The following is a 21019-nucleotide window of genomic DNA, read 5'->3' on the forward strand; positions in this document are numbered from 1 at the left end:
CCCTTGTCTTGTCATTTCCTTGGGTCACTGCCCTTCTGTTCTAAATAGTCACCCAGCTTAGAGCTGAGCAGAGCCAGGGAGACAGGCCGCCAGCGCCTTCTGTTTGAGCTACCTGGACGAAGGTCACCGTTGTGCAGGCGGACTGGCTTCCTGGAGCTCGGTGCCTGTGTTTATAACCATTGTCTTGATCCTGCAGCTTTGGCCCGGCTTCCCCAGCCCAAACAAGCAATGAGGAGAAAAAAAGAACAGGCCTGACTGAAGCCATCATAGCGTCCCGGTTGCAGTCTGCAGGCAAGCAGCAGATAGCTGGGACTTGACCAGTGCGCCAGGTGGAATTCTGGCCTGCCCTCCCTGTGACGAACCGTTTTAGTTTTTCAATCGTAGTAAAATACATGTAACATAAATTTTACCATCTTAACCTTTAAAGCAGAGCAAAACTGCTCGAAAGAGGAAAGCTGGATCTTTCACAGCCTCCACGTGACGAGGTGGCAGGTGGAAACAGCCAAGGCTCTCGGGCTGAGGGGCGGGTGGGGAGGACGGGAATGGCGGGGAGATAAGGGTTCCAACCCTGGCCGCTGTACAAGGTTGGGACTATCACTTCACTCCTCTGTGAAGCGACCGTCATTCTGGTTCCCACCGGGCATTCATCCTGTTATGTAGCGTATACGTTACGGTCAGCCCTCGCATCTGTGGTTTCCACACCTGAGAGTTCCCCCAACCTCGGATAGAGAAATATTTAGAAAAAAAAAAATTCCAGGAAGTTCCAAAATGCAAAACTTGAATTTTCTGCATGCTGGCAACTATTTACATGGCATTTACATTGTATTAGGTATCATAAGTAAGCTAGAAACGATGTCAAGAGAGGATGTGTGTAGGTTATATTGCAGATACTACACCACTTGATAGAAGGGACTTGAGCATCCTTGGATTTTGGTGTCACGGGGTCGGGTGGCTGGAACCAGTCCCCCACACAGAGGGACGACTGTGTGTCTGCTCTTCAGAGAAATGAAGCAAGAGTCTCGGACGTGGGACCAGTTACATGACAATTACCAGTTAGAGCTGGTTGCGAGTGATGGAACTAGGATTCAAACCCTGGTCTCACTCTAAAGCTTGTGCTGTGTGTGGTCCACCCCAGTCTGCTCTGTGTGGGGGAGAGAGGTCCTGGTTTTAGGATATAGCACTTGGTGGCCAGTTGGAATGCTATAGGTGCAAAAAGGAAGGTGACTGTTCACACTTCTAAGCCTGGAATATGGTCAGAAAGCTGGCTTCATACCGACTCACAAGTGAGCAGCAGGAAGAACGGGACAGATTGACTGCGGGGGGGGGGACTTCCCAAAGCCCTATCTGCTCTTCTTCCGCAGCATGCCACACCTCCCACCCAGTTATGAGCCTCCATGCCCACTTCCTTATCAGCCAGGTGGGCCGTTTTCCATCTCCATTTTTATTGAAATACAAAAAGTGCAAAGGTGAAATACATGATTGGTGCCAAGGAAGTCACTGTGAATGTGAACACTTGATTCACAGTACAAGTCCCCCCACCCCCAGGTAAAGACCAGTGGTGGGTGGACAGGGGAGAGACCAAAGAGATCCACGAGGCTCCCCAGTAAATGGGGCTCCGAGCAACACCTGATACAAAGTAAGGAAGGCAGAAAGCAGAAGCCTGGGCCTGGCCTGGGGACACAGGCACTGACAGCAGCCGCACCAGGCCTTGGGGCTCCTGACCTGCTAGTGTCCTGGGAAAAGAGCCCAGTGAGGTCAGGCCCAGGCCACACCCGTCTCGCAGATGGGGCAGGACTGGTCAGTGAGGACCGCCACAGTACAGGCTCTGGCCAAGGCTGCGGGAAGGTGGTTCACCAGGAAGGGACAGCTGGAAAGAGGGACATCCATCATCATCGGGGTCCAGGGGGAGGTTGCTAGAATGTACCTGGCAGGGGCCAATCTAATCAGCAAAGTATCTACCCAGTCCCTCCAGGAGTCCAAAACTGGAGGAAGGAGCCAGCCCAGATCCTGAGGCACTGAGTCACACGTGGCCAGAGCAGGGACCAGCGTGACTCCACAACAGACGTGGCTAAGGATCTGCCCAAGTAGGAAGAGAGGGGAGGCAAGGCATGGGGGGTGGAGTGGGTGGGGACTGCTTGTCCGTGGTCTGACCAGACACTAGGAGGCTCTCAGGGGTGAGAGTGGGGGGTGTCTATTTTGAATGGATGCTGGGACTCGGCCCTGTCACCCAAGCTGCCAGTCCTGGCGGAACCAGGGGGCTGAGACACCCTGGGGGCGGGGGTGCCACTTGGGAAAGGCTGACCCAGGATGTGTGGAAGAGAAGGCAGACATAGGACTCCAGGCCGTCATTCGTTAACTGGGGAAGTACCAGAGGCTGAGCCACCAGAGGGGAGGACAGGAACAGGGTGCTTGCAACCAGGCCTTCACCCAGACAGGGAGGAGTCTCAGCAGGGCCAGCCCAGGCCAGCTCAGCCTTTCATTCCCCAGCAGTTGGGAAGGGGAGGACCAGCCCCAGCTACCAGCCCAGCCGGCAGTGATTTTGGCATCTCCAGTTGCCAGGGGAAGAGGCAGGAGAAAGCAGGTAAGCAAGCGGTTGCCGGGGCCAGTCCTCCTGCCTGAAGAGCCAAGGCCAGCTCTGCAGAGCCCGGCAGGAGCCAGGGATCCAAAGAGGCAGTGAGAAGTATAAGGCGAAAAACGTCTTGTGGCTACAGCGAGGCCTCCAGGGCCGGTGAGGTGGGCTGGACGGAAGGGGAGGAGGAGCTGTCCAGTTGGCTGGCCCCGCCTTCTGTCTCCAGGGGGCTCACAGCCCCTTTCTGGGCAGGAGCCCTGGGATCCCGTAAGGCTGAAGCCAAGAGGAAGAGTCCAAACCGGGGCTATCAGAGAAGGGGGCGGGTGGGGCAGGGCCTGGGCTCAGAGGCCCTTGGAGTCAGGGCTGAAACAGCTCCCCTTGATGATCCAGGAGGAACTTGGTGAAGGTATTGATGGGATTAATGGCCTTGAGGGTGATGGCAGCATCCTTGGCCCACAGCAGGTTAGGGCCGAAGACAACTGCCAGGTTAGTGTTGGTCATCTTGTTCTGGTCACAGAGGGCAGAAATCTGTGGAGGGAATCGGGGGGCTGCAGCAGGAAGCCACAGACGCCGCCTCCCACGCCTGGCAACCACGCCCAGGAGCAGCAGCCGTGGCAACTCCTCCTCCCCCTCTCTTCCAGGGAAGCGGTAGAGGCCCAGGCCGCGGTCTCACCTGCACCAGGAAGGCAGTGAGGAATCGCAGCACCAGGTAGTTCTCCTCGGGCAGCATCTGGAAGGCCTGCAGCGTCGCCTCCACTCTCTGGCTCTCATCAATGTCTATGAGGAAGGGGGGCCCAGGTCACAGGGGCCCATGGCTGGACTGGTTCGGGAAGCCCTGTCGTGAGGCTAGGGGGAAGACCCAACCAGACTTTCCTTGAAGGACAGGCCAAACCCTGCTGCTCTGAGTCCAGCTGCAACCCCACCCTGCAGAAGGTGGGGAGGGGGCAGAGGGGCACTCACTGAGGAAGCCCACAACGTGGGAGTAGAGGTCAAAGGTGAGCAGGGGCTCAGGAAGCTCCCGGAGGAAGGTCTTGAGAATGACGGCCGGCAGGTGCAACTCGTTGTACTCGTTGAAGTCCACAGGCAGCCCTGGGGGCGGGGAGGGGAGGAAGGGGGGGGCGGGGCTGGGCCAAGCCTGGAGACCAGCAGCCAATCCGGAGGCCAAGCAGGCCCCACAGCCTGACTTCACCCTTGGCCACAAGCGTCCTCCTCCCACTGAGACAGGGGGCACAGGGTCAGGCCATCTGGGGAGTGGGGCCCCCGAGCACACGCCACAGTTATTCCTTTGCCTCCGAATGACCCTGAAGCCAGGCTCCAGAAGCCTGACCTATGAGAAAGTAGGCCTGGGACAGCCAGGCAGGAGTGAGACCCCTGTAATTATACCAAATGCCACAGAAACCTCACACACGCACACGCACACACACACACATGCGTGCGCGCGCGATCTGTACTGGCCCTCTGGGCTTCGACACATCCCCGGGGCCACTCACCCATGTTGTACTTCTGTTGCACTTCCCGTACAACTTGGGTGTTGGCCGACCTCCGGAAAATCCCCTCAGTGGTGAGAGCTGGGAAGCAGTGGGGCCTGGTGAATCTCAGAGCTCTGGGGCAACGTGCGGACTCCCCACCCATTCAGGGTCTTGGGGTCCCGGTCGGGGTCAGTGTGGGTGCTGGCGCACGTGGGACCTCACCCAGCCCTGCCCAGCAGCTTCCCGAGGGGAGAGGGCTCCCCGGCACTCACCGTGGGCCTGTAGGTAGGCAATGGTCTCCCGCAGCACAAGCGGAATGGGCTCCTGCTCCGGGTTCTTCTCCCGGAGGCTGTGGGCACAACGCAGTGACGGGTCTGCAGCCCTCCTGGCCCCCAGGTGCCAGCCCCGCCCACCTTTCGCATACTCACTGCTGCAACGAGACCCCGAACTGCTGGTTGGGCAGAGGGGGCCGTGGTGGCATGGGCTTGGGGGCTGTCGCAGGGCTCTTCTGGGTGGATTTGAGGAAGTCATCATACCTGGGGAAGCAGCAGGGAGGGTCAGGGCCCCTACCTGGCTCTGCAGTCACTATGGCAGTTCTCGTCTGTCAGGCACTTACTGTGCCGTCTTACGTGGATTCCCTCATTCAGTCCTCCCACCAACCCAGCGTTACACAGAAGTGAAGACGTGAAAGAGATTCAGCTACAGAGCTTTTCAGGGACAGATACGGGATCTGGACTTGCTCTCTCTGACCCCATGTGCTGCCCCTTACCCATCCCGTCTGCTTCCCCTGTGTATCCTGGCGCTGTCGAGGCTGCTTCTCCCCTTGGCTGGCACATCCTACCCCCACAAACATGATATATGTGGGCACACACAGCCCCCACCCCAGTCTCACTTGAGCACTTGGCGAGGGATCCCCAGTTGCTCCAGCTTCACGTGCTCGCTCAGCTCACTCAGGTAATTCACATAGAAGATCTTCTGCCCAAACTTGAAGCTGCCGATGGAAGAAAGGGTACGGGGTCCAGGGTAGGCCCGCTTCAGCAGGCCTCCACTTTCTCCTCAGCAGCCCACCCAGATCAGACAGAGGCCTATAGCCCCAAAGCGGACGGCCCCCAGGCTGCTTGGCTGCCTCGGGTATCCACTGCACAGCTCAAGGGCAAGCACAGAGACGAGAGCCCCGCCCTGGGCCCGCTCACCTAATGATGGGCTTGAAGAGGATGAGCAGGGTCTTGATGAACATGGTGGGGTGCACGATGTACAGAGCCTTGATATTCTTCTTGTACCTGCGGAGGCAGGACGGGGAGCTCAGGAGTGGGCATGTGGTTGGAGAGGCACAGAGCTAAGCTCTTTAACGTACCGTTACTGATTTGGTGACTCTTAGTAAGCCTGCGAGGTAAGTGCCACTGTTGCCCTGTTTTACAGACTAGGAAATGGGCTCAGAGGGGTTAAGTAAGATGAAAGGTCACAGAGCGAGTAAGTAGAGAAGCTGGGATTTAAGCCCAGGCCAGTCCAACTTGAGACTCTTTGTGTTTAGTTTGCCCAGGTAGGGGGGACCCACCTCCCCCGGCATGGAATACGTTCCTGCCCAAGCAGAGGGCAGCCCAGAACCCGGCAGAGCTGCCGGCCCCCGGGGCCCCGGACCTCCTCCTAGGCCCTAACCCACTTGCGGTCAAACTCCCGGTAGGCGTCCCGGAGCCAGCCGAGGGAGGGCTTGTTGTCGCTGGTCAGGCCGTGGTGCAGGTAGAGCAGCGTGTAGTCGCTCTCCACGTACTGGTCCAGGGTGTGCTTCAGGTATCTGTAAGAGACGAGCCCCACTCAGGCCTGCCCTGTGTGCACGTGGGGCCCCGTTAAGACAGAACCAGTGCCCCAGGAATCCCCTCCTCCTGCCCTGTATGTGCGGGCTGCATAATCCGTCACCATGCTGGGGTGGAGGAGGAACGAGGTAGTGGCTGGGCTGGGAGGAGGAATAATGAGAACGAGAGCAGCTCTCAGGTTTGAGCACTGACTAGGAGTCAGGAGACCAGGACTCTAACTGGAGCCATCTCACAAACCTGCAGTAAAAATGGGAGTGAACATTCCACACTCACAGGACTGCCCCGAGTCAACAGTAATGATGACAGTCGCCATTTACCAGCATTAAGCTCTTAGTGTCTACCAAGCTCTTCGTATGCAGGCCGATACGATCCCCTTCTTACGAGCGAGAGCAGTGAGTCTCAGAGAGGTCAAGTGCTTCTCTGAGGTCACACAGCTTGTGGTGGAGACTGGAGGTGAACCAACTCCAAGTGCTGCCTTGTTGATCATGGGACGGCTCTGGCTTTTACACTCCCAGCGCTGTCTGTAGAACACTGTGCCCACGAAAGGGGATCAGGGTGGTCAGAGGGTCCCCTCCCCTGCTCCAGTCACTGGACGTTCGGTGGACCCAAGACCCACATCTCAAGTTCCCTATGCTCAAAACACAATACCTACCACCCAACACAAACACACATACGGGTGTTGGGCCCACCTGAGGTGGAGAAGTATGAATTGAGTGAACATGAATTCCAGAAAGGGAGAGGAGCCCAGTGGAAAACCCTCTTTCTGGTTGGCCAACAGCTCCCAGGCCCCAGCAGGAACACCACTCCAGGCTGGGAGGCTGGGCATGCGGAATGCTAAGGGCTTCCAAGGGGAGGAGGGAAAGGAGGGGAGGAGCCTTTTTATTTTTAATGATTTGGAAAGCTTAACAGTTATTAATTAGAAATCTGACAGCTTTTTAAAAATTTACTTAATTAGTTAATTTGTTTTTGGTTGCGTTGGGTCTTCGTTTTTGCACGCTGGCTTTCTCTAGTTGCGGTGAGTGGGGGCTACTCTTCGTTGCGGTGCGCGGGCATCTCATTGTGGTGGCTTCTCTCGTTGCGGAGCACGGGCTCTAGGCTCGCAGGCTCTAGAGTGCAGGCTCGGTAGTTGTGGCGCACGGGCTTAGCTGCTCCGCGGCATGTGGGATCTTCCCGGGCCAGGGCTCCGACCCGTGCCCCCTGCACTGGCAGGCGGATTCTTAACCACTGCGCCCCCAGGGAAGCCCGGGAAGGAGCCTTGGGAAGTCCCCAAGGATGTGACTAAGTGCCCAGACACAACCTGACCTATCCCAGAGAGGCTAACCTCAACGCTGGTCCACGGGTGCCAGCACTGGCAGACATGTGAGGTGTCTTATGCTGCATTTATTATCTGGATTCCCATCATTGTCACTATACAGTAATTTACCCCGACACACAGTGAGCACTTTGCAGTTTGAAAAAGAGCTGTCACATAAAAAGATGGCATTTTGCAACTATAAAATAGCAAAAGTTAGGGACTTCCCTGGTGATCCAGCAGTTAAGACTCTGTGCTTCCACTGCAGGGGGCACGGGTTCGATCCCTGGTTGGGGAACTAAGATCCCACATGCCACTCAAAAAATAAATAAATAAAATAACAAAAGTTGTAGTGAAAATACTCTCATCCTTTGATGAATGTTATGACCTTTTGGAGGTCAATAAAGTGATGTTTGTCAGAAGCTATAAAATGTTCATACTCTGACCTGATAAAAATATGTCCAGGAACTTATCCCAAGGAACTAATCAGAGATGAACAGAAATGTTTTTGTAAAAGGCTGTTCATTATAGCCTGTTTTATAATGGGGGGAAAAAAATGAGCAGCAAAGTAGGTGTCCAAGAACAGAATATTGGTTAAATAAATCACAGGAGATCTATGAATAGAATACCTCACAGGATGTTTCTGCAGACAGAACCAATCTGTGAAGTTGGATGTGAGAACAGTGGTTACCCTTTGGGGCACGGCCTGGAGGAGCAAAGGGAAGTTTGTAGGTGTGGACGACACGGGTGTGTTTCGTTTTTGAAAATTCATCAAGTAATACACATAATGTGTTCACTCTTCTGGATACACATGTGTCGGTAAAATTTTTTGAAAGGATATCCTTGAAGAATGTTTAATGCTCAGAAGATAAAAACATTATGTAAGATACAAAACTGACTATAGAGTTCTGTATATGTTATAGAAAAAAATGGGAAGTGGATACACGAAAATGTTAACAGTGGTTTTCTCTCTGGGTGGTGGGTTTATGGGAGACTTTGTTTATTTCTGTCTGTATTTTTTCTTGATAGCTATCTACATTTTTCTACATTCTTGAGATCTGTGATACTTTACAAATGAATACAATGACATTTCACAGGGCTCTGGAGAGACCTGACCCCAAGCACACAGCTAGTAAGAGGCAGAGCTGAAGTTTAACTGGTCTTCTGCATCCAAGCTTCAGGCACTTTCTGTTTCAACCTGCCAGATCTGGCTGGACAGCTGGGAGAAGTCAAAGTCTGAGATAATCTGACTGAAAACAAGATGACAGGACTGACGCATGATGAAAGCGCCTCCCTGCCCGGCCAGGTGGTGGCGGGGAGATCCCGCTGGGAAGGAGTGGAGGATGGACAGGATGGGTGACAGAGGGCTTCCCGAAGGCAGACGCAGACGAAGCCCCAGAGTGGGGGCAGCACCGCTCAGCACGCTCTCTCCTGAAAGCTGGGTGCTTTCCCAGCCACCTCCTCTGACTTCCTCCCACTCAGCCCATAATCTGGCCAGGAGTCTGTCACCTGCCTTGTCAGATGCTGTGACAATAAAACCAGAAAGGAGGACATGTGACTCAGCCACCCTCAGGCTGGGCTTCTTGGCCTGTGCCTGGCTGGGCCACGTGACGGGCCTGGAGAAGGTTATGCCTGCCTGCACGGCTGGGGAGCGGTGGGAGGGGGGCTCGGGAGACCAGAGAGAAAGCATTCACACTAAGCTGGAGAGACTCGGGCCTGGCCCTGGCTCACAGGGCTGCAGGGGCTCTGCAGTCAGGCCCTCCCCTTCCGTTGGCGTGGCCCTGGACTGTCCCCAACCCCACACCAGCCCCTCCACACACACAACCATTCAGGATCCCAAAGAGCCGGTAAGGGCGGGGCAGACATTTGCAATTGCAGGGAGTGCTTTAAAGTGTCAGGAAAGGAGTGCAAGATGGAAACTGTACACACACTGAGGCGCCTCGGGAGGAAGTCCGTTATGGCTCTGCCTCCAGGGATCCCGCACCTGCTGTGGGCCCGGCACTGGCCTAGCGGTGGCTCAGTGATGAACGCTTATCAGAACACAGTCTGTGAAACTCCTGCTTTCAATCAGCCTTCAGACTTGCATCAGGAGATTTCTAGACCAACCAGAGCTGTTCCCTGTATTTAGCTATTAGAGCCTGGATAGGTACAGAAGTTGTTGGCACCAGATTTGGCATAATTATTCGTGTAAATGATGAACAACTGCAACTGCCTCCGAAGCGCACCATATCGTTATCATAACCAGTCCTCACGTTTGGACGGTATTTTACTTTTCAAAGCATCTTCAAATGCAGTATCTCACTCCTCTAAGGAACAAGGGCTGTATCATTATTCCCCGAGAAGAGTGAAGAAAAAGAGGCTTAAAGGGATGAACGCGCTTTCCAAGGTCACACAGATGGTCTCCAGGACTAGAAACCAGATCTGACAGCTAGCCCGGTGCTCCCAATATAAAATGGCTCCCTCGGGAGAAGAGGGGAGGCCTTGAGGGGGGTGGCTTGGTACCCCCGGGGCAGGAAGGGACAGCAAGGAAAACGGCTCCAGGCCGTGGTGGGGATCTGAGCACGGGGCCCCCTCACTGCCCCACGGGTACTCACCCCAGCAGCTTGCTGTGGTCCAGCTGGTGGCTCGGGGGCATCCGGCAGGCACTGAACACAATGACCTTCCGCCCGTACTTGTCGTCTCCTAGGTGTGGAGAAAGGTGGAGCTCAGGGGGTGAAAAACAAGCCAAGAGAAGTCAGGCGAGGATCTGAACGGGGCCAGGCCTGGAGACTGTACCACTTAGAGTTGGGGCCAGAGTGGCCCATGCGGACAGACCTCTGGGCAGGTGCCTGCACTCAAGGGTGTGTCACTGAAGAAAGGGACAGATGGTCTCAGGGCTACAGAGCTGGGGCACAAAAAAATAACATGACTTTTAAAAGAGTCATGCCTGGTGGAAACAGCCCAAATGTCCATCAGTGGATGGGGAGAGGAAGAAAATGTGGTGTAGTCATGCAATGAACTATTGGCTATAAAAAGGAATAGAATACTGATACATGCTACGTTGTGAATGAATCTTGAAAACATGATGCTAAGTGAAGGAAGCTGAACGTAAAAGGCTACATATTGTTTGGTTCCATTTATATGAGCTATATAGGTAAATCTGTAACAGCAGAAAGCACATTAGTGGTTATAGGTGCTGGGAGGAAGGGAGAATAGGGATTGATGCTTATGGTTACGGGGGATGGTATGGGTGATACTATGGATGAAATGGATGCAATGATGGAACTAGATAGAGGTGGTGGTTGCTCAACATTGTGAATGTACTAAATACCACCAAAGTATACACTTTTAAATGGCTAATTTTTTTTTTTTTGGCTGCGTTGGGTCTTTGTTGCTGTGCACGGGCTTTCTCTGGTTGCAGTGAGCGGGGGGGGGGCTACTCTTCATTGCGGTGCGTGGTCTTCTCATTGTGGTGGCTTCTCTTGTTGCGGAGCACAGGCTCTAGGCACGTGGGCTTCAGTAGTTGCGGCACACGGGCTCAGTAGTTGTGGCACGCGAGCTCTAGAGCACAGGCTCAGTAGCTGTGGCACACGGGCTTAGTTGCTCCGCGGCATGTGGGATCTTCCCGGGCCAGGGCCTGAACCCGTGTCCCCTGCATTGGCAGGCGGATTCTTAACCACTGCGCCACCAGGGAAGCTCCTAAAATGGTTAATTTTATGTTGTGTAAATTTCACCATAACTAAGAAAACAAAAAATGTCACACCCACCAAAGCAACTGTTATCTTGCCGTACATCATCTTAAAACTCCACACCTATTCCAGAAGCATCTCCTCTGAGTAGCCTGTATTTGAAAAACTTCTTGAAGCTACCTCCTCAGAAAGCCTGAGGCCAATGAGGAAATCAGTCTGATTACTTAATAGTCATGTCTTGTTCTTGACTACTAACAACACTTTCTGATTTTACTGCCAGAATTATTTGCCACAGTTGATTGACCTCTGGACCTTTCTAAAAATCATTCCTTTCTCATTAAGGATATTCTAAAAAACATTGAGTAGGGAGCAGTTTGTAACTCTGTGGGAAGGTGCTCATTTGAGTGTAATCACTGAGGGATGTCTGTCCAAAACTAGTCACTATTTCACGGTCTGACCATCTAGCTTTGTCATATGAAGCTGGGGAGCTCCTGGGACACGTGCCACAGCCTCCCAAGGTGAGATGCTCTTCCGGGGTCAGTGTGGACCAGGGACTCCAAGCACAGCTCGATGGGGACAAGGCCTGGTCCCCACCCCCCATGCCCCAGGGCCCTTCCCTTTATCTTTACCCTCACACCTCCTCCAGAGTCATTCTTGCCTAATCCCCACTGCTTCAGAGCAAATAAAAAGACCACTTACACGGCCCACGCAGTCTGTCCTCCTTCTACCTCTGAGGACTCAGGGATTCCCCAACAACTTGCTGAGTGTCTTCTCCAAGTTAAATAAACCAGGATCTGGATGATCCTTCTTGGTCAGTGACTTAACCCAGGACTCAGTGCTTTTCCAAAGTGGTTGCCAAGGCTCTGACCCTTTTCTCAAGGGCTGGGGCAAGACTCGGTGGAGGGGCTGAGGAAGGCTTCTGGAATGTGGGCAGCATGGCCCCAGTCCCTGCTGGTGGCCCAGCTGGTGCTCTGGCCTGAGCTATTGCCTCACTCCCAGCAGTCTCCCACTGTGTCCAGCCTCTGGATCAACCCCTCCAATGATCCCATCTCCACCCAGAACACTGCCTAGCCTCTGCTGGCCCTAGCCAAAGGTCTTAGCCAGGACCCTCCAAGAATTTCCTGGGTCAGGGTCTGAGGCCTGCCACCAAGCCCAGAGAGAGGCTCCGTTCTCCTTTCTAAACTGCCCCAGCTTCTAGGCTTGGAGAATTAGAAACATCTACCTGCCCTTGACCCTCCTGCCTTGACTCCTCCTTTCTTCCTGAACCCCACCCCAAGCTGTATAAAAGCCCCTTAGAAAGGCTCACAGGACTTTGAGGCTTGGCCCCGCCAACCCCCTCTGCAGGCTCACACCATGTACACCTTTGGCCCAGTCCGCAGCAGGTGGCTTTAGCCTCTGTCTCTCACGCCAGACATACTTCCTCTAGGCAATTCTGCTCCCCTCCTCTAAGCTAACTCCTTTGAATCCTTAAGACGCATCCCTGGCATAATCTCCCAGAAGCCTGTGTCCCCTCCTCCTCCCCGCAGGCAGGTTAGCTGTCCCTTTTCATAGCTCGCAGCATGAACCATCACCTGTCTCTGTCACAACACTTTGACTCTCCTGTATAACTATTTATGTGTCTGTCTCCTCTAGTGGCTGTGAGCAGCTCAAAGACAGGGACTGTCTTGTCCATCTTTAAATGTCCAGATGGTCCAGAGCCCAGCAACGTGGCAGGTATTCAATAAACGCTGGTAGCCTGTCACAGGCCGGCACTGCACGGTTCTATTTCTGAGTTTGCTCACAGTGCTGTCTGGGATATGAGACTGCTTTGGACAGCTTCCCAAAGCCTGGGGCAGAGAACCCTCCGCAGGCATGTCTGAGGAGGAGACAGTGCAGCTCCGTCCAGCTGCAGGTCTATTTTGAAAGACCAGGTGTCACCTGTTCCCCTCCACACCCTGGACCAGATCTTGAGGTGCTGGGTTCCTTCCAGGCCAGTTGGGGGTGGCTCTGCGGCCTGCTCTGACTCACTTCCCATAGGCTTTGACAGAAGAAAGAGCAGACAGGCAGCGGGCAGGCCTGAAGGGTTAGACTGGCCAGCCCACCCTCGTGGACAATCTGGAGCTCCAGAAACCCCTGGGCCTCCTATTATGAGCCTGTGGGGCAGGGGGACATCATCTGTCTACTCCCCTCTAGGCAGAGGAAACGCCCAGGGTATAGCGGAAAATGCTGGGAGGAGCATGGAGGATTCTAAAAGATTCTCTTCATCACTGCCCTCCAACAGTACGGCAGCCCTCATTGGCTGGCAGATTTGAGGACTTAGGCAGAGCAGAAAGTCTGAGCTCACAGGGCTCTGGTCTTTAAAGAGCTGGTAACTGGTTAAGCAGGCAACTGAGGTGAGAGGCCAGAGGCCTGTAGTTCCACCACTCAGCTGCCCCAGCAACTTGTAAATGGGATACTGGGTTCTCAACCAGGTTTCCATCAATGGGCATCCACCAACGTCATGATGTTGTATAAAAAAAATTACAAGCACATGCACGTGTTTTCTAGGGAAGAGGTCCACACCTTTCATACTTTCAAGGAGGACTCCTGACCCATTTCAAGAACCGCTTCCCTGGACTGTGCGCTCCTTGAAGGAGGGAATGAATTTTTCCTCAATGAATCCTCCATGATGGGGACTTCCCTGGTGGTCCAGTGGTTAAGAATCCACCTTCCAATACAGGGGATGCGGGTTCGAGCCCTGGTCGGGAAACTAAGATCCCACATGCCACTGGGCAACTAAGCCCACGCGCCACAACTACTGAGCTCACGCACCTCAACTAGAGAGCCTGCATGCCACAAACCACACAGCCCACATGCTCTGGAGCCCATGCGCCACACAACTAGAGAGAAGCCCACGCGCCTCAATGAAAGATCCCAGGTGCTTCAACTAAGACCTGATGCAGGCAGACATAAATATTAAAAAAAAAAATCCTCAGGGCTGAGTACTGGACTTGTTCCCAAAGTAGGTGTTTTATAAATGCATGCCAAGTAAAGTCAGGATGGGGATGGGAGGCAAAGGAGGGGGCTCAGAGAGGGACTGGATGGCAAGACTCCCAGACCAGCAAAGAACGAGAAATGGGCAACCCCAGGGCTTAGCCCGTCCTCTCCTCCCTGGAGTGGAGTCCCATCGCCCAAGTCCTTGAGAGGCTCGGGCATTTGCCATCAGGCAGGGTAACGGCTCCTACAAGAAGCATGTGTAAAAAGGCCTGGGAGTCCCCTCCTCATCTCGGAAGACTGAAACAGATTTACCCTGGAAACTGAAGGGAAAGAAGGATCTGGCAGCACTGGTGGCTCCAGGGCACTGAGGGAGAGGGCTCAAAAAGGAGGCACAGCGTTTGCGGAAAGCACCAGGAAAAGACCAGCCACCAGAGAATGAAACCTCTGCATTCCCAAGATACGGATCAGGAACTTCCCAGGGGAACCTGGGTATTAATCAGCAACAGACCAGCTCCTCCAGCAGGCGTTCTGGGACCCGCCAGACCAGTACAGTCCCGTGACCTGAGAGCAGGCCAACCAGGGAGATGGGAAGTGGGGGGCTGGGGCACATTGGTGAAAATGTGAGATTGTCAGGAATGCTGCAAGCCAGCTGACCTCATCGTTGGTGGCTAGAAATCTGCTATTTGTAGGTTGGAAATTGCACGTGTTACAAATAATACAAATAATAGCCTTTTCTTTTTTTTCTTTCTGGAGAGCCAACTATTAAACCTTTACCAGTACACCACTGGAAAGAACCCACGTGGACCAGTCAGGTTTGACCGTGGAGCATGACAGCTACTGCCAGCAAGGAGAACAGAGGCTACAGAGGAGCTGGGGACATAACGCACCCTCCCTTCCAACGTGGGCTCTTTCTCTGGTTTCCAAGGCCAGGAAACTGGCCTCCCAGGAAGTCACCATAGCCTCATCAAACTACTCTTGCTCTGGCAGTGCCAATCCAAACTCTTCTCAGCAGTCAGAGAGGCACACACATGGGGGGCGCCCCACCAGAGGGGCCCTGAGCCAGCACTCAGGCCCGGCCATTGCTTACAGCCAGCCCCACGACCCCCGTGGACAAGGCCCCCCCCTCCCCCGGAGCTCCTTTCCCTTTGGGCTCTGGATGTGTGGGCTCCCCACACAGTCCCCATCCAGTCAAACCTCCCATAAACCCCCTGCTATTTCCAGCTCCCAGCTCCCAGCTCCCCAGAGTGGGGCTGCAATTAAGCTGGCTCCACCTGGCCTCCACCAAGAGCCCTTCTTGATGCACAGCCCAGAGAGGCCAAGCACAGAGAGCCAGGAACACACCTACCTGGCTGGGCCCCCTCAGGCTCATCGCACCCTGGAGAGACAGAAACAAGTTGCAGCTCTGCTCGCAGGGGTCACCTGGTGGGGACCCAGCCAGGTGAGCCAGCAGGTCACCTGCTCTGCCTCGTGACTTGGCCACATAGCCAGGAGGACGTCAGCAGAGAGACTCCTTCACATCAGACATCCCCATGCCCCAGTCAGGTCCATCTCTAGGAGTGAGGAAAGTTCGGAGCCTTCGGGTAACTCTCCTGTACTCAGGGCAGGACCAGGCCAAAAAAGGACTCTCAGCCTTGCTTCTGCAGGGGTGACAGAGGCCATCGCCAAGTCCTCCAATCCAGACCAGGGCAGGCATCAGGAACACAGATGCCAAGGAAACACCTTGACATGAGGAACAGCGCTCTCAACCGCCCCATCCCTCCCCGAGCCCGGCATTCAGGAGAGACGGAGCTCCCTGCTGCTTCGCTGTGGCCGGGTGCCCTCGGGGCCCCCTCAGCCGGCACCACTCAGGGCTCCAGGGGCCGCAGCTACCTGGCTCCCCTCGCCTACCCCAGTGCCCCAGGGCGGGGCCGTGCTGCCATCCCTGCTTACAGCTGAAGGAAAGACAAAGGATCCTACAATTCCAATGTCCTCTTCTAGCACTAGGACCCTATAGGCAGAAACCAGGTCATCAACATCTCTGCTAACTCCCTTGCTCCTGGAGGCTTCTGGGTCCTGCATTATGATGAACAGGAGGACGGAAGCTCACGGAGGCCAAGACCCAAAGGGGGCTCCGCGCTCCTTCTTAGCAGGGTAGCACATCCGCGGGGAACCTGATGCTCCAGAAGTCATGTGGCCCCTAACTTCTGGAAGGAGGCTCTGCCATTCCAGACTTCCTTGGAGGCAGGGTTTCCCCGGAGGGGCTGGCACCTCCCTGCTCCCCAGTAGCTGATGGGGAAGAAAAGCTGACCTGAGGGCAAAGGGAAGGGAGATGAATGAACACTTATTGAGGGCCAACTACGTTCTGGCTGTGGGCTAGGCCCTGATATACCTTCACCATCCTCCTCCTCTCAGCAACCCTGTGAGGAAGAAAGGAGCTCAGGCTGCAGAGCTGCAAATCAAACCCAGGGCTTTCACAGTGCCTCCCACACGCCACCTGCCAGTGGAGATGATGAGGTCACAGGTCAGGATGTGGTTGCAGGTGAAGAGACCAAGTAGCCATCACAATCAAGTCTGTTTTTTTTTTTTTTTGCGGTACGCGGCCCTCTCACTGTTGTGGCTTCTCCTGTTGCGGAGCACAGGCTCCGGACACGCAGGCTCAGCGGCCACGACTCAAGGGCCCAGCCGCTCCGCGGCATGTGGGATCTTCCCGGACCAGGGCACGAACCCGTGTCCCCTGCATCGGCAGGCGGACTCTCAACCACTGCGCCACCGGGGAAGCCCCAAGTCTGTACTTTTAATGAATGATACATGGAGCCTCAATAGCCCCAGGGTCAGGGGTCAGACCGGCCCCTCCCCTGCAGCCCCTTCCCCTAAGGCAGGAGGGCCTGGCTTCCTTAAGCCAGGGATGCAGACTGTGAGGGAAAAGGTGCAAGGCTGGGTGTGCTCACCTGCCACCTCCACAATCTGGTGCCGGGCAATGTCGTAGTAAGGGTCATCCCACTTCAGGTGTGTGACAGGTTCCGGGGAGCTGCTTTTGGAGTCATCTGAGGAACACAGCAAAGTCAGGGGATCATCTGGGGGTCTGGCACAATTTTCTCCCTGAGATTCGTGCTCTTTGGCCCTCCCGCCAGTAAGGCTTGTGCTCCCAGCCCCACCCTGGGGCTGCTCTGTTTGCCCGCATCCTGTCCTCCTGGGGTCTTCCTTCCACAGGAAGGGGGTCTCCCCTTCTAAGGCGCTTATGGCTGCTGAGATCCAGCCGTACCCACCTGACTTGGGAAAGTCGGGCATTTCGTCTGAGGGCCAGTTCTTCTCATCAATGGAGGCTAGCTTCAGCTGGTTCAGAGCCTGGCTGGTGTCATCCAAAGTCAGGTCGTCCTGCAGCTCTGAGAGTGGGTCCATGGCCAAGCCTCTGCCCCACAGCTTCACGCTGCAGAACCTGAAGAGAACCCTGGGAGACAGGAGGGAGCTGGCAGGTCAGCGACACACTCTTTTCACCCATAACGTCTATAGCGAGCCCTCCTGCTCCCACTCTCTCCTCCTCCAGGCTCCCTTGTCCCTGTTCCTCAACATCTCTCCTCCTTGCCAAGAGCTCCATGTAGCTCCTCCTCGCTTTCCTGGCGCCACAGTTTTCTGGCATGTTGCCAGAAAAGGCAGCTGGGGCCTAAGATGGCACAGCTCAGTGCCTGCCTTCAGGCCCTCCAGCTGGATAAGGAAGAGCTGTGCCAGGCCCTGCACTGCCCACCACCCAGCTGGTTCAGTCGAGCAGTCCCAGCTGCAGAGGTCCAAGGGCCATGCCCCTCTCCTCCAGGGTCATAGAGCACAGAAGCTTCCCAGGCCCCAGCAGTGACGGGGAAGAGATATTGCAAGAATCTAAGGAGCACAGGGCTGCCCCAAACCCCTGCCTGAAAAAGGTCAGCTGTGGCCCTGGCTACTCCATCCGTCACTCCTGGCCCAGGGAAGAGGAGGTGGCCAGAGACCATAAGACCTAAAAAAAAGGCCATGGCCAAGGGGCCCAGCTGGGTTCGCCCCAGGACAGGAATGAGGAGCAGGAAGTGGAATCTCCATGCCACCATGCCACTCACTGTGACAATCTGCAGGCCCCTGGAGGCCCCCGAGCCCAATCTACTCTGGGGGGAGCTCCTGAGTAGGAGGTGGGAAAGATCCGCAGACCACCTTAAGGACTGGGGGGTACAGGTGGGTAAGGAGGAAGCCCATGACACCCAGAGTCCAGAGATCCAGGAAGTGGAAAACAACAACAGCTGTTGCATGCCGGGAGGGAGAGGAGCCAACTCTGCAACTGGGTTTGCCCAGGTCTGGGGTGTGGCCTTAGGGATGTGGCTGAGTGCGGTCTGGAGGAGGCACCTTCTGCCCTCAGCCCTAACTGGAAGCCAATCCCTCTCCCTTCACAAGCTCACCATACGTGTGAGGGCGGGAGTTTCAATTCAACCCACTCGTCCAACCCCAAAGAGGCTGCTCTAAGTCCAGTGCATTCCTGGAGCCTCAAAAAATGACATATATGGTCACAGAATCAGCAGGGCAGCTAAGGAGCACAGACAAGACCCAGGCGTGGGTAGGGAGAAGAGAGGAGAACTGTGGGCCCAGCTCCAGATCCTGAACACCTCTGAGCGATGTGACAACCGCCTGCGCACATCACAGCAGACTCCATCCGGATGGCAAACCAGCAGCTCCCTACTTACTTACTTAGCAACAACTACCCTGTTACCGGGGCAACCACACTGATTCAGCGGCAAAAGCTTTTTGAAGCTCCTGAGCCAAAACTGAGCCGCCAAACAGCCAGAAAAAAAAAAACAAACCAACTTATTTTTCTTCCTCTTCCTCTCCTCTGGCCTTATCTGCTACCCTTATTCACTGCTCACTACCAAAATACAAGTCCCTTACCACAAACACAGAGAAAGAAGTTCTCTATTGTTTGGGAATGCATATCTCCCAGCAAGTGCTGCTGTACCCCTCACCCCAGCTCCCCATTCCAAGCAACCCTCAGTCCTGAGAAATCCACACCTGATTCAGCTATAAGCTCCTCCCCATATTCAACCAGGAAGCTGTGAGGGCTCCCCAAAAGGGGCCCCTCGCCAGGTAACAGGGACAGAATTTAGCTCACAGTAACCCTCCCCAGGCCTGAGCCTTCTCTCCATCCCCTCTGTTTGGTTACTGCCCAGGCACCAAGAGCTCCTTCAGCCCTGCCCACAGCAGTTCCAGAGAAGTCTTTCTGCACACAGTGGGTGCTTGATGCAGTGAAAAAAACATGGGATGAGATACATGGAGAACTGGATTATAGTCCTGACTGAGTCGCAAAGATGCTGAGCAAGTCCTTTTCCTATCTAGGCCTAAATTTCCTCATCTACAGAAGTGAAGGCTCCTCTCAGAAATATAATTCTCCAGCATTCTAAATTACTTGCGCTGAAGTGAACAACGGGATTAGAAGGAACAGCTGGGAGTTGAAGTATGTGTGAGGGAGGGAGTGGGACACTCTAAAAGGGAGAGGAGCTTGAACTCCACCTCTTCCAGTAACTCTTCTGTCAGTTCTTCCAGAACTGACCCCTCCCCCGCGCCATAAGCTCCTTTTCCAGCCCAAATAATCACAGTTGTTTCCACCTCCCAGCCAGCCTAGCCTCCCTCACTACCCTCCAACCCACAGCTGTTGCCCTCTGTGAGCCCAGAAGCTCAGCTCCCATTCAGTGGGAGGGGGAGGGAAGCTACTGCAGGGCGATTCTAACATAAAGTAGTAGAAATAAAGCATCCTGGCTGCCTAAGACTCCTGTCACTTACAAGTCCTGCTGCACTCTGCAAAATAATCCTTATTGTCAGATTAATTTTTCCCTTCTCAGTTGGTAAAATCTCTACCTTTACAATAATCTTCAAGAATCACTTTAGGCAGAAGTGTTAACCTTTGGGAAGTCCTAGAGTTCTCTGAAACTCTGGAGAAATTTATGGACTTTTTCCCTAAGAAAAATCAGCACATGCATGAAATCTTGCATGAAATTTTAAGGGGTTCACAGGCCCTCTTTCCCGTTTAAGAAACCCTGCCTACTCAAAATTACATCTGGCACAGAGTTGATGCTCAGTCATTTGCTGAATGACTGAACAAATCAATTTGTATCCTAAGAGGAAAAGGGAACCAACCACCATGAACTGGATACAAATTATCTTTTCACAACAGCACCAGTGAGGTATGTATTTTACATTTTACAGTTTGAGAAACCGAGGACCAGAAAAAGTAAGCAAGTTGCTTAGGGTCATACAGCAAGGTCAAGATTTTAATCCATGTCTACCTTAAAATGGTCGCTTTGTGCAGGTCAATCCCTCAATACTTCTCTAATGGACTGTCATTCAAGCGATTCTCAAAGTTACAAAAGGGCAAAGTAAAGCTTCTCTCCTAATCTCCTCCATGGACAACTGAAATAACAACTTAAAATCGTATTCTCTGGCCTGGGGATCGCCCTCCTAGTTGGGGCTCCAGAATTGTGAAAATGCAAATCCCACAATACAACAGCAAAACTTTTAACTACAATCACATCTGCATAGAGCTTCATGGTTTACAAAACCCGGATTGGGTGTAATTATCCCATTTCACAGATTAAGAAATAGATATGAAAGTGTGGCCTAGTAAGTGGCAAAGGTGGAATACTTCCCCCAAATTTCTTGGTCTTAGTTCTTCCCCAGATCGGACCAGGGAGACTTCCCCTTCCCACGAGCTTGCTCAATGACAGCGAGCGAGGAGGCCAGGAAGAAGGCAGCAAGGAAGCAAAGTCCTCTCACTTCAGACCCTCGAGGGGGCCCGAATCCCCGCAGCAGGAAGGCCAGGTTCCCAGGCCCCATTCCACCCTTGCTCCCTTCCTCGGTTCCGCTCGGATCCTCCCCATCCGGATCCCATTCCTTCAGAAGACCAGGCCAGTCCCTTTCCTTCCCCCACCACCTCCCAGGGAGACCCCGCGCCCCGCAGCTCACCGTGGTGGGGAACCGCTCCCTCTGCCACGCCTGTCAAACACAGGCAAACATCCGGCTCCGCGGTAGAATGGGAACCACCCCCTCCCTGTCGCTTCTCTCCCCAGCCACTTCCGCCACACCTTCGACCCACTTCCGACCCACTGCCCGGTCCAAACATGGCCTTCGCATGAGCCCCGCCCACTTCCTTACGTGCCCGCTTACGTGCCCGCCAGGAGGAGGGACAGTATAACCGTCCGACTCGTCCCTCCCAAAAGGAAGCCCTTGAAACAATTAGTTCCTGTCTACCGGATACTCAAATCCCTAGTGGACCT

The 21019-nt window shown here is 54.3% G+C and overlaps 1 protein-coding gene across 2 annotated transcripts; it reads right to left on the minus strand.

The window, feature by feature from the left end:
- Window positions 1-1422: 1422 nt before the first annotated feature.
- ARHGAP1 (Rho GTPase activating protein 1) lies at window positions 1423-20891 on the minus strand. 2 transcript variants are annotated; one of them, XR_010841241.1, is made up of 14 exons: window positions 20709-20891; window positions 17009-17190; window positions 16691-16786; window positions 9735-9822; window positions 5699-5830; window positions 5232-5318; window positions 4931-5029; window positions 4467-4574; window positions 4311-4387; window positions 4060-4137; window positions 3530-3658; window positions 3243-3346; window positions 1773-3097; window positions 1423-1660 (listed from the first exon to the last, which is right to left on the minus strand). XR_010841241.1 is itself a non-coding variant. In XM_059068451.2 (13 exons), exons 2-13 carry the CDS (start codon window positions 17139-17141, stop codon window positions 2927-2929), a joined length of 1302 nt encoding a protein of 433 aa, XP_058924434.1. In that variant the 5' UTR covers window positions 17142-17190; window positions 20709-20825; the 3' UTR covers window positions 1423-2926. The 2 variants fall into 2 exon arrangements, 1 of the variants encoding a protein (XP_058924434.1); XM_059068451.2 differs by having other exon boundaries at window positions 1423-3097; window positions 20709-20825.
- Window positions 20892-21019: the final 128 nt, after the last annotated feature.

Source organism: Kogia breviceps, chromosome 7 (assembly GCF_026419965.1).
Source record: "Kogia breviceps isolate mKogBre1 chromosome 7, mKogBre1 haplotype 1, whole genome shotgun sequence".
Taxonomy (NCBI): Eukaryota; Metazoa; Chordata; class Mammalia; order Artiodactyla; family Physeteridae; genus Kogia; species Kogia breviceps.